Source organism: Eufriesea mexicana, unplaced genomic scaffold (genome assembly GCF_001483705.2).
Source record: "Eufriesea mexicana isolate 0111107269 unplaced genomic scaffold, ASM148370v2 scaffold38997, whole genome shotgun sequence".
Taxonomy (NCBI): Eukaryota; Metazoa; Arthropoda; class Insecta; order Hymenoptera; family Apidae; genus Eufriesea; species Eufriesea mexicana.
Genome location: NW_016945246.1, coordinates 49,828 through 63,140, shown reverse-complemented (window position 1 = coordinate 63,140; position 13,313 = coordinate 49,828). Strand labels below are relative to the sequence as shown.

Below are 13,313 nucleotides of genomic sequence, written 5' to 3'. Positions count from 1 at the left end.
AATATAAGATTCTATTATTCAAATATAATAAATATTAATAAACAATTTTATATTTATATATTTTTTATGTCTAATATATTACGTAATATTTATTACAAAATTTTATTTTTACTTTTAATTTTAATAAATTTTCAATTACACTTTCAAAGATTAATAATTATAAAATTTTTAGTTTTGAGACTAAATTAAATAATACAAAATGTATAAAATGTTTCATATTGTATTTTATGGGAAAAATATAATAAAATTATTAATAATACTATTTTTTCATAGAAATCCGTCTATATTTTGCAATAAATTTTGTTAGTTTAGCAACACATACTGACGTAATATCATCCGATCTTTAAAGCTTCTGTGATTGGACGCGGTAAAGATCGGGTGACTGTTCGTAATTTGTTAGTTATTACGTTTGACATATTAGTGATTCGTTTTATTTTAATCATCGTATTTATTTAATGAAATTAAATATTTGATAAACAATACGTCACAATGGCAGATCCTGGAGGATGGTCTACAACACAAGACAATGATTTTTCTAATTTTCAGTCAAACGACAGCTTCAATTTGAATGAAGTAACTGGTATCGATGGTATGTTACATATAATATTTATCAAATTAAATTTTATCATTTTGTTTTAAAGAGCTGTTAGGAAATAATAGCAGAACTCATTCTTATTTTTGGTTTCTACTTTTTATTATTTCCTATTTGTTTTCCATTAGATTTATGTTACGGGTAAAATTAACGAATATTTCAATTTTTATTATTAGAAATAACTTATATATCATTAGTTGTATATGATAATTCGTTTAAAAAAATCATAGCTAAATAAAAAATGTAATAGTTTGAACTTTTATTATGCATTTTATGCAGTTTTATTTGCATTTTATTACTTTTGAAATTTAAGTTAAAAGATGTTTAATGTTTATTTATATATTTGTTTACATTTAGTTTATTAAAAATACGAAGTATTCAGAGGTAATTTTTTGTAAAGTATAAACATTAATGTTAATGATATTATTGCAACATATTTTATTAATTATATAAATTAAAATTAAAATAATATTAACTATGATTTTGATTTGATATATGTTCAAGCATTATTTGGAATTTTTTTTCTTACAGACCTCCTTACAAACTGTGAAAGTGAATTATTAAAAAATGAAAATTTATTTAGTGATGATGCATTATTGTCACAATTGGAAGAACCTTTAGGCATGGATACAGAAGGATTGGATTTTTTAAACTTTAATAACAATAAAGAGTTAAAAGATTTCAAAGAATTTCATGACTTTGAGGACTCAAATATTATAAAATCTGTAACAAGTGGAAATGTAATATTAACTCCAACAATAACAGAAAATACACAACAAATTCCTTGTGTTTCTCAACAACCTCAACAACAAAAGCAACAACAACCACAACTACAAGACATAACATCTATACAAAATAGGACACAAAGAATATCTGTTACACCAGCACCTACTGTATTTAGTTCACAATATGCAATCCCACAAAATGTAAATTTTAGTGTTCAATCACCTGTTGTAACAATAGCACCAGTAACACAACAAAGACAGTTACTTCTACCAGCTAAACTTATAAAATCAGAAGTTTATTCTAGAGGATCACAAGCTGTTAATTCAACTTCTGTACCCCATCAGATACATACTTTAGTAAACACTGCTAATGGGACAGTTTTAACTGCTAGTAAGAATGACAATTTACTGATAAGATTATCAGAGTTTCGTTAAATTTATATATTAAATTTAAATTCTTATTTAGGTATTCCAGTTGTATTGGATACTGATAAAGTACAGATTAATCGTTTAAATACAAATACACACATAGGTGTACCAAGAGTAAAAGAAGTAAAACGTAGTGCCCATAATGCTATAGAACGACGTTATAGAACATCAATTAATGATAAAATTATTGAATTGAAGAATATCATTGTTGGAGTAGATGCTAAATTAAATAAATCAGCAATTTTGAGAAAGACTATTGATTATATTAGGTATATTATGTTCATATATGTTTAATCTTTCTAGTTATGTATTATATGTGCTATAAATTAATGAATATATTTACCAAACAACACAACTTTTAGATTTCTTCAAAATTCAAATGCAAGACTAAAAGCAGAAAATATGTCATTAAAATTAGCTGCCCAAAGACAAAATTTGCGTGATTTATTAGTATGTGGTGAACTTACTCCTCCAAGATCAGATTCAAGTGAACCATCTTTATCTCCAGCACCAGCACCATTATCTCCACAATCTCCAACTTCTATAAAAGATGATCCAGATGCTCTGCAAAATGTCGATTCAACAGCTGTTCTTACAAATCAAGGCATGAGAGATCATACTAGACTTACTCTTTGTGCATTTATGCTTCTTTTTTTAGCATTCAATCCTTTGGGTCTTCTTATAAATAATGTTGGAAGATTCAATTCTGATTACATAAATACAAGATTAGATGGTCGTACAATTCTAAATTATCAAGGTATAATAATAATGTGATATAATAATATAATATAATATAATATAATGTAATAATAGTAAGTTTTTTTTAGATCAGTCAGATCTTGAAAATCCATTCTGGAGTAATATATTTTTATGGTTAACAAATGGTATACTTTTAATTGGTGGACTTTGTAGATTATTACTATATGGTGATCCAATATTACCTTCTGATAGCAAAATATTCCTTGAACTTCATCGATGGAGACGTCAAGCAGAATTTAATATATCAAAAAATGAATATAGTCAAGCATATAGAGATTTACATCAGTGCTTGCAATACTTAGGTCGTCTATATCCATCATCGCGTACAGAAGCTTGGCTTGCAACTATGTGGCAAATTATAAGACAACTTCTTCATAAATTATGGATTGGAAAATGGATTTTGTATACTCATAAATGGTTTTCTGAAAAAACTACACGACAACAAGCAGAAATATCAGCTATGGAAATAGCTATTATTTATCAGCATATGCTATGCTTACATTTATCAGAAGGGTCAAGGAATGGAACATTATATCTTGCTCTTTCTGCAGTGAATTATGCAGAAGCTACTGGTGAAACTATTCCAAAATCATTATTAGCTGAAATATATATTAATGTTGCATTGTGTTTCAAACAGTCACTTTTTCCATTTATTCATAAATATTACTTGGGTAAAGCACGCACATTGTTGTCATCATGTGCAGTTCCACCAAAATTGAAATGGATAATGAGTGATGAAGGTGCTAAATTTTTGGCATTTCAAAAATGGCATTATGGAGAACAGTCAGATAATGAATTTACATCTCAAACTAGCAAAGCTGATCCTTTATCATATGCTTCTCGTGCATATAGAGATTATTTAATTGGGTACTGTTTGCGTATTTTAACTGGTACTGTAGGAGATTCACATTTATCTTCAATATTAGAATATGGACAAATTATTATGGCTTCTGCTGGAGTAGATGCTGGATTTTTATGTACTGACAAAGTTACAGTTACACGTAAGATTAACAAAAATTTGTCTAATAAATTCATTGTAGCATTAAATTTATTCCTTTGTTTTGTTTGATAAAAGAACACAATTTGATAGAGTAATGTTTTAGATTGTGAAGATGAAATTGGATTATGGTGGGGAGCAGTTATGTATGTAGCAGCATGTTGGAGATTGAAAGAAGATGATTCACAGGCATGGAGCATTGTTGAAAGCAAATTTCCTTATGAGAAAAGTTATCAGCTTTGTAATAATAATAACAATAGTATTAGTCCACTGCCACATATTGTTTTAAATGCTTTACAAGCAGCAAAAGCTACTACTAAATCAGCTTCTATACGTTTCATTGATCAAGCAGGAATTTTGCTTGAGCAGTGTTTAGTTTATTATAATTGCAAGCAACAGTCATCACAAAATGTTTTGGTAAGATATTTAAATGTTGTATTTATAACGTTAATATTAAATCTTTATAATTCTATATGCAATTGAACATTATTATAACAATTTTGCTATACAAAATTTATACTTTTCTCTTAAATAAAGAAAAGAAATTAGGAATAATAAAATTATGAGCTATATGTCATATAATTTATTAATTTATACAATAATTTTTTTCTAATCTTTCTTAAAATTCCTAATTTAGTTTTTTAATTAATCTTAATAGTGATATTTAGTTGTTTAAAATGAATATTATTTTTCACTTTTTTTTACAAAACTAAATAAGTGTTTAATCAAATCAGAACATTATACCCAATAATTAGATAATACATTGTGTACAGCAGTTAATATTAAGCATGTTAACCATAATTAGTTAGTATAAAATATTTAATAAGAATGTTTCTATGCATATATTTATACAATTGCTTACCTGTTACAAGTGTGCATTGTAGTTGCATTGCATGAAATATAACTATGCAATACTTCTGCAGTGCAACTCTTGTGGCAAGTCTCAGCATCATATAGTAATAAATATATAGATAAATAGATACATAGATAGATAAAATATATATTTTATAAACTGATACATAATGAATAAAATTTAATGTGTATCTTTATTTATTTTATTAATAATTTACTTATTGAGTGCAATCTTTTTCAGCTTACTCAATTATGGATTTGTGATTGGCTATTGGAAATGCGAACTACACTTTGGCAAGAATTAGATAATAATTTAGAAAAAGTAACTGCAAATGTATCTCTTGGAGGTTTCCAACGCGATTTAGCTTGTTTGAGACAATTATGTCAACATATTCCAGTAAGTTTATATTTGTTTTAAATAATACAAGAATTATTCATAATTTTTAACAATTATTCGTTATTTGTTAGTCTACATTAGCAAGAGTATTTCTTTATGAAGCTACAGTACGTATAATGGCAGGAGCAACACCAGTAAAAACTCAAATATTATTAGACCGCAGCTTACATCATAGAAATTCCCGTTCTTCAATTATTTGTGGGAAAGACCGTTCACAGGATCAATATACTGGTGAGAAAGAACATGCAGTAGCTTTGTGTTTAGCATGTCGACATTTACCTGCATTATTATTGGCCTCCCCTGGAGAACGTGCAGGTATGCTCGCAGAAGCTGCTAAAACTCTTGAGAGAGTGGGTGACAGGAAAAGACTTCAAGAATGTTATAAATTAATGAGACAACTAGGACCAGCTATTTCTGCTAACTGATATATTAAATAATCCTTGTACTCTGTGCTGTATTTAACGCGAGTTTGTCGCTTTCTATGCATCATTGCTATAAGCAAAAAAGGTTTAGAAAGAAATTTAATATAATTTTTTTTTTTCACTTATATGTGGTGTATTAAATATTTTCAAGTAATGCGCCTTTATAACAAAGAATAGTCACTACTTACAAATTGGTATGTGATTTACAATTAGTGATATATTAGTTGGGTATGCAAGGAAAAGGAAGTTGAGAATCATTAAATTACATTTATTAATGCGCATTGTGCAAGGATTTTGTATATAAATTTTAATACAATACCTACAAGAACAAATTTTTTTTTTTAGTAACAAACTTTTGTAATAACTTGTTTTAATTTCATATTTATCATTTTCTGTATAATCATTTTTTAATTTAATTAATCCATTTGTCATTACTGTGTATGCTTATACGTGTATAATACAATATTGCAAATGAATTATACAAATTATATATTTGAGTTCTTTTAAAACATCTCTTGTTTAAAGTAGTATATTAATTTTAAGACATATGTCTTATATACATTATTTATTACATTATATTACATTATAATTAAAAAAAACTATTAAATTAAATATTATTTAATTAATCTATAGACTGTTTTAAATATTCAAAATAAATTATATGAATAATTTTATAAAAAAATAAATGGGGTAAAAAATTTGGTTACAATGTACATTTCATCTCTTCATAGTTTATATTCATTTCTAAGTTAACTTTTATTTATAGTATTAACAATAAATACGTAATTTAATATTTATTTTATTTAAAAAATAAAGTTAACTGTACTTTACGAATGTAAAGATAACTTGTATATGATTATTCTGCCAAAGAAATCTGTACTTTCATTAAATATAAATTTAAAAGTTTTTGCTTTTGCAGGATTTTTTAAATGAAATATCTGTGTTGTATTTTTATCTTCTGGATAAAATGATTCATGAAATTTTGTTTCTCTATTACCAACTTCTAAATAACAATCTTTTCCAACAAATCCACCTTGAAATTCAATTTCAAATAGTTTTACTTCACATTCTTGTTCAAAATTAATAATTATCCATTGTGGTGTTCCCTATAACATATGCACGATAATAGTAATAATCTTATAATCTAATCAAAATATATTACATAAATAATTAAGTATTTAGTTATTTTTTTAATATATTTATACTTCTTTAAATACATCTTCAAAGAATTGCAAAAAATTTATTTTATTACTTCTTATTAAAATATAAAAAATATTTCCTTACTGCGTCAGAATTCCAACAAGTTTCAGGGCAATTATCAAACATGTGATTTTTTCCATAAGATCGATTATTTTTATTTAAAACTGAACTGACCCTATTGACACATGATAAATAAATTTTTTATAATATTTATACGAAAGAAACTTTTAATCTGCTTACTAATGAAAGATATTGTAACCAATCGAGTATAATATTTTGCTTTACATATTACTTACAAATATTGCTAAAATAAACACATTAAATATATTAAAATTTAAATAATAACTTACCGACACTCGAATTTATATTGCTTTAATAAAGACATCACAATAAAATAAAGATAACCTATTACTCCATTTAACCTCAAATGTTTACTTCAGTGATCACATCTCCTTACTTCATTTAGAATTTCTTTTACTTCATTAAATATAAGAGAAGTTATCACAATACAATAACAATTATTTTATTGTATTAAATTTCAGTGATATATTTTTATACAGATTATACAGGTTATACAATTATTATATAAAATATAAATTGATTTAAGTTAAGCAATTATTTATAGTACATACAGTAAATAATTGTGCAAAGTATATATTTAAAAAGATACTTTAAACCAAATCTAACAAACATTTTTATTAAAAATAAATTAAATTTGTTATATTATAAGAATTATATTGTATAAAATTAATAAAATTATTTTAACAATATTAAAATAGATGAAGTTAAATTACATCATTTATTAAAAATGAATTGAAATATAAACAAAAATAAATTGATAAAACATGATATCATATAATAAAGTATTAAATTTATATGTATAATTTGCAAAAAATTTATGTATAATTGTAAAATAAATTTTTTTAAATAAAATTTTGTTTAGACTGTAATAATGGAACAAATAATATGTAATTCTACATATAAAAAATTGAATAATATAAATTCAACTATTATATTCTAATTTATAATATATGATTTATATATTAAAATTTTTAATAAATATAGCATATACATCAAGTACATGTCAGTCCAATATGGAAGTTATGCAACACACTAATAATTATGTACATTTATATGATTTACAAATGTATCTTTTACCACCATCTGGATACATTATATTAGAAGAACTATATCAATGGTGTATTGATAGATTTAAAGGTAATATGTGTATAAATATTAGTACCTTTCTGTGCTATATTATTATTTTTATTGTATTTAAATAAAAATTCTAATTATATAAATAATTGATTCTTAATAAATGTTTAATGTTATCATTTTAAAAGAACATATAATTTTATTTTATAGTTTTGGAGTTAGTAGAAAAAGTATCAAAGCAAAACTATAAAAAATCATTTAAACAATGTCGAGCTGCCTTACTTGTAGAATTAGAAAAAAACAATCTAATTAATTTTGCAAAACTTATAAATGCATCAAATTATGGATCTCCTGAAAGTATTAAACAGATTTTAAGGAGAAATGACTGTATATCACATTTCATATTAAGATCAGCATTTTCTTTAGAATATGAAAAAAGACAATGGTTCTATAAACAAGAAGTCAATTTATTCAAATGGAAGCTTTCCTTTTTGGATAAAGAGGATACAAAAGCTTTTAATTATATTAATGGATTTCAATTTCCTTTTGTTAGTATAACGTGTTGTAGTTAGTATACTATTATATACATAAATAACAAAACTTACTCTCTATCTATAGTTGTTAAATTTTTCTAGATTTCTAAACAAGAAAAACAAAAAATTGAAAAGGATTTAAAAACCTTCTACTCTGATACTACAAATATTGACTCTATGAATTTTTATAAAATATATTTTACTAATGTAATAAATTTAGTCGCAAAACGACAAATATTTTTAAAAAATGGTATTGCATATGTGCAAGAAACAAAATTATTTTGGATAATTCTTTCTGAATTTAAAAAGCAATTAAATAAAGGATTTGCAGTAAGTATGTAATAAAAATTTATTAAACATATTTAAAAGAGTAAATATATCTAAAAGAATGTACGTTGTTCTCATAAAAATTTTATATCATTTTAGTATTCACGAGCAATTATGTCAAATGTTTATGACGATGAAAGAATAACAAAGTTATTAAGTACACTTCAAAATTGTATTAGTAAATCACATTTTAAAGTTGATAAATATAAACGTGTATCTATTAATCAGTTAGATAAGGTATGTTTTAATTACAAATATTATTTCTAAAGTATTTTAGAGATAATAATATTACTGTATTTTAAAGTACTAAAAAATTAAGCATTATTGTAGAATTAGAAAAAAAAAGAAAAATTTTTTCTTTCAGTTATCACAAAAATCATATCCATTATGTATGAGATTACTTCATGAAGCATTACAGAAAAATCATCATCTCACAAATGGTGGTAGAGTTCAATATTGCTTGTTTCTTAAAGGAATAGGTCTTACATTAAGTGATGCATTACAATTTTGGAAAGATGAACTTATTAAAAGCATAAATGAAAATAATTTTGAGGAGCATAGGTATAGAATACGGTATCTCTATGGACAAGAGGGAAAACGACCAAATTATAAATCGTTTTGTTGTTTGAAAATATTCAAGTCTACTATTGGTTTATGAGATAATCATGGTTGCCCATTTAAATGTATGACATTTGATCTGCTTAGACAAACACTTTCTAAATGTGGATTGGTTCAATCAGGTAAATGTTATTATTACTCTAATAATATTTAAAATATTAAATAAACAAAATATTTACTTAATTTTCTTGTGATAAATTTGGATTATTGTAAATGTAAAAAATTTGTCAGTTAAAAAGATTTTGTTGTTTAGTTGGCTTCATAACTTAATTCTTAACTATCATTGTAGGTATACTTTATCTTGAAAGCATGTTCCATTTTTCAATTCATTATATTTATTTTCAGCTAGTTTTATGCACTTTAAAATATTAAATACATAAAAACATAAATTTTCCAGATATAAAATCAATACAACTTTTGAAACAAAGATCTTACCTCAAAGCATGTAAAAAATATTATGAAATTACACACAACTGCATTACAGATAAAACTTTCAATCACCCAAATGTATACTTTAATTATAGTCGTAAATATCTTGAAGATGCATATTCAGGTACATTTCATCATTATATTATACCATCATAATTATTTTCAACGATAATTTAAAAAAATAAATGTCTAGGACAAGTTATTTCTTTTATATGATTAAATTAGAATAGATAATTAAATCAATAGGTATAATTGAATTAGATCTTTAAAAATTCAAGTTATAAATGTAACTTGTTTTAGATATTAATAATACTTTAGATAATAATATTTAGATAATATAATAATATTTTATATAATAATATTTTAGTTATAATAATATAATTTATTATTAATAATAATATTTTAAATATAAATTCAGATAAAGAAGATTAAAAAATATTGCAAATTTTCAAAGATAAAAGTAAGTAATATGAAGAAAGAAAAATATTTTACAAAATACAACAATAAGAAAAACTAATGTATTTTATTATTTTTATATTTATTTGCATCAGCAAATATGTACAATAAATTAAGCAAAAAGTCATTGTATAATTTGTACTGACTTCGAATTTCATGTGTGATAAGTTAATAGTTATAATACCACTGTCCAACTAATTTTAACTTTTCCTTTAATCTGTAATATCTATTGAGTGATTTTTATAGAGACTATTTTCTTGGAAACGAATCTGTAATCGAATTGCTCTATCACCCACAGTTTTCGGAAATTGTGAATTTTTCTAGAAAAACGCACGATTTTTTACTAAAATTAACTATTACATAAAAAGGAAGAACGTTAGGCGATTCATTCTGAATAAATATAATTGGTCATCGAAGTTTAAAAATAATGACATAAAAAGAAGTAATTAACGACAAACCATTAGTATTTTCAACATCAGTTCGAACACTCCATACAATAATTATTAATAACAAATTAATTAGTATTAAATTATGTACAAAAATAGTATAAGAATGTTGCCTGTAGTTTCAACTTTGCGATGCAACTATAAAAGTTCATGAATCAATTACAGAATCTTGGTAATTAGTGATTTTTCACTATCGAGTCTACTCTATTCTTTTCTATTTGCTGTCCTTGTCTACCACGTGACCACGTCTTTGATGACCCCCTCGTCTATTCTGTATTCTTGTTACTTTTCTGAGCTTCGGATCCAAAATCATAGATGACGCTGACCACAAGCGGTAAAATTTGTATTTAAATTAATTACCTTCTCTGATTATGTGCGCCTAATAAATCAATTAGGCTGTAGAATATTAATAAATTACCAAGTTTCTGTAATTAATTCGTAAACTTTTATAGTTGCATTGTAAAGCTGGAATTATAGGCAATATTCTTATATCATTTTTGTACATAATTTAATGCTAGTTAATTTGTTATTAATAATTATTTAATGGCTATCGTGATTTCGTAATAACAACCGGCATGATTTTTCGCTGAAATATTTAATATGTGCGAAATTAAAAGTAAAATATGAACAAAAATGGTATGCGAACATGCCCAATGATATTGCTTTTATAATAAGTCAAACAATGTAATAATAACTGTAAAATCATATATAGATTTAATATAAATTTAAATAATTTGTTTTTAGTGTTTGTGTAAATGTAAAATTAATAAATTAATAAAATTAATAAATTTAATGTGAAATAGGTAAGTATTTTCTTATCAATATTTTACATTAATAATTTAAAATGCATTCTTATTTATTAATTTATTTACATTAAATATTTTTAAGTGCATCTGAAAATGTTTATGATTTATTTTTATACCATTATGCTTTCATCAAATGTCTTTATTTGTACTTTTCTATAACCTCATCTATAATTTTATTCAGTTTACGATTTTGCCAATCAAGAGAAATATCATCTAAATGATTATCAAAATCAACAAGATTTCTATATACTTCTGCTTTTAGTAAGGAATATAATACATCTGTATTTGTTACTCCTTTATCATATGATATACTGCAAGAAACAAAATAACATGTCAAAAAAATAACAAATAAATTATTTCTAAAAAATATATTAAATTGTTTACTCTATTATATCTTTGGGTTTCCATTTGCCATCTATAAATTGCGAAACTCTTAATAGATTTGAACCCATAGCGTGTGTAATTTCTTTATAGTCCACCTAATAATGTAAACAAAAATTTGAAAATTTTGGAAAAATCTGATTTGATGAAATTTACTTACCACAACAAGTAAAGTACAACCACAGTTTTCTGCTATTTTATCTGCTATTTTGTGAGCAGGTTTATCTGTACTATATTAAAATATTTAGTAATCATAACTAAAAACAAAAGATTTAAATAAAAAATAAATTACCTTAAATCATTTATGTTTTCATTTGCTAGGTAATAACCAGCTAGTACTAAACCTTTACTAATGGCATACTGATCAATCTGAAAATATTTTCATTTGTATTTTTATATAAAATTAACCAAGTAAAAATATATTTCTCATTTATTTAAATACATGTCATGTTTGTGTTACAAAAAATTCATGATTTTATAATTCAAATTTCAAATAATTAAATAATTTATTATTTATTTATTATTTATTATTAATTAATTATAATTCGTTCTAACTAAAAAATTAACCAAATTTTTTGAATAGTGAGAAAAATATATTTATAAATTTACAAAAAATCTTTGATGCAAATTTTTATAGGTTAATAACTATATGTTTAAAAACAATGTTTTTATAAATATTTTGTATAATTATTTTATAAAAAAATTATTTACGAACAGTTATTTTACTAACTTACAAAAGTAATTAAAAGTCTATCATTTGTTAAAGAATGTTCAAGTTACTTAAATATTTACCATTGTCAAAGCAACTTCCGCCATAGGTGAAACATGAAGACAAATGTGGAAAAGTGGAATTACATCTTCAATACGTAATTCAACAGATTTGCCGTCATTTTTATTGCCTTGTTTGGCTAATAATAAGCCATTTATTGCACAGTGTGGGTATTTAGCTGCGTGTAAAATAATTTTACAATATGCGCGACTAGAGAACGAGATATCGGCCATTTTTCTGTAATAACAAACACTAAATTTTGTAGCCGATAGTTTCTATGATATAAACAAGTCATGTTTAACAAATAGTGATTCGTTTATTGAGTTGGTAATAAATAAGAAAATATATTTTAATGTTTTATTTTCAATTGTTCATATTTTAAAATACTTTAAAATGGAAAATATTGAAAAAGTAATCGAACTTTTGAATAAAAGTAAAGCTGTTCGCGAAGAACGATTCGTAAATGAAAAAAAAAAGGAAATTATAGAATACAGTAATTTGATGAATAGATTACAAACTATGAAAGGTTTTTATTTTTATATCAAACAAAATGTTTTTAGTAGTATTAGAATTAAAATTTAATTATATATTTATTGCAGATGAACGAAATGATTGTAAAGAAAACATTATTAAGAATCTTCAACGTTTTATAATACACAAACATTCAATATATAAACTCATTCATAATTCAGAGAGCATTCCAGGATTACCAATTTCGCATGATTATCATCGGTATTATTATTAAAATTATTCTTCATATTCTAAATTATTTACAAAAATTTATTTTTTTTTAGGCAAGCAATAATGTTCTTATCAGAAGGAACTGAATTTATAAATAAATCACAAAATATATATACAAATTTTCATAACAGTAATAAGGAAAATATTAATTCTACAAATCTTCTTTATAATGTTGTAGGTTCATTTTATTTTAATTGTATAGAAAGAACAATTTTAAATTCATAATACCTATTAATAATTCATAATATATATCTTTTCCAGGCATCTTGCACAAATAGT

General features: G+C 23.9%; 6 protein-coding genes across 7 annotated transcripts in view; 3 read left to right on the top strand and 3 right to left on the bottom strand.

Annotated features, from left to right (window-relative positions):
• Las (lipoyl synthase, mitochondrial) overlaps positions 1 to 552 on the bottom strand; it is a 3,087-nt gene extending 2,535 nt beyond the window's left edge. The window contains exon 1 of one of the 2 annotated variants that reach the window (XM_017909971.1): positions 489 to 552. The gene's annotated coding sequence lies outside the window, so the exon portion shown is untranslated. Of the gene's footprint in view, positions 1 to 322; positions 369 to 488 lie in introns of those variants that run through there. The other variant, XM_017909972.1, reaches the window with a different exon arrangement.
• On the top strand, positions 368 to 5,271 carry LOC108554629 (Sterol regulatory element binding protein). The gene is made up of 8 exons (XM_017909967.1): positions 368 to 589; positions 1,124 to 1,708; positions 1,784 to 2,015; positions 2,109 to 2,503; positions 2,574 to 3,506; positions 3,609 to 3,919; positions 4,596 to 4,751; positions 4,823 to 5,271. Exons 1-8 carry the CDS (start codon positions 490 to 492, stop codon positions 5,174 to 5,176), a joined length of 3,066 nt encoding a protein of 1,021 aa, XP_017765456.1. The 5' UTR covers positions 368 to 489; the 3' UTR covers positions 5,177 to 5,271.
• A 729-nt stretch (positions 5,272 to 6,000) lies between these two features.
• LOC108554618 (nuclear receptor 2C2-associated protein) lies at positions 6,001 to 6,809 on the bottom strand. The gene is made up of 3 exons (XM_017909950.1): positions 6,724 to 6,809; positions 6,458 to 6,548; positions 6,001 to 6,279 (listed from the first exon to the last, which is right to left on the bottom strand). The coding sequence occupies exons 1-3, from the start codon at positions 6,756 to 6,758 to the stop codon at positions 6,001 to 6,003; spliced, it is 405 nt and encodes a 134-aa protein (XP_017765439.1). The 5' UTR covers positions 6,759 to 6,809.
• Positions 6,810 to 7,467: 658 nt separating this feature from the next.
• LOC108554598 (DNA primase large subunit) lies at positions 7,468 to 9,704 on the top strand. Its single transcript, XM_017909929.1, is given in 7 exon segments — positions 7,468 to 7,591; positions 7,739 to 8,076; positions 8,164 to 8,391; positions 8,488 to 8,625; positions 8,753 to 9,128; positions 9,404 to 9,559; positions 9,682 to 9,704. Coding segments are annotated over 7 exon segments (1,383 nt in total).
• Positions 9,705 to 11,282: 1,578 nt separating this feature from the next.
• EMC8-9 (ER membrane protein complex subunit 8/9) lies at positions 11,283 to 12,575 on the bottom strand. The gene is made up of 5 exons (XM_017909947.1): positions 12,317 to 12,575; positions 11,817 to 11,893; positions 11,685 to 11,754; positions 11,528 to 11,622; positions 11,283 to 11,454 (listed from the first exon to the last, which is right to left on the bottom strand). Exons 1-5 carry the CDS (start codon positions 12,524 to 12,526, stop codon positions 11,283 to 11,285), a joined length of 624 nt encoding a protein of 207 aa, XP_017765436.1. The 5' UTR covers positions 12,527 to 12,575.
• Positions 12,576 to 12,686: 111 nt separating this feature from the next.
• LOC108554597 (uncharacterized) overlaps positions 12,687 to 13,313 on the top strand; it is a 940-nt gene continuing 313 nt past the window's right edge. The window contains exons 1-4 of the mRNA XM_017909927.1: positions 12,687 to 12,819; positions 12,893 to 13,025; positions 13,088 to 13,208; positions 13,296 to 13,313. The exon at positions 13,296 to 13,313 is cut by the window's right edge and continues 109 nt beyond it. Coding sequence (XP_017765416.1) covers positions 12,687 to 12,819; positions 12,893 to 13,025; positions 13,088 to 13,208; positions 13,296 to 13,313 — 405 coding nt within the window. The remainder of the gene's footprint in view (positions 12,820 to 12,892; positions 13,026 to 13,087; positions 13,209 to 13,295) is intronic.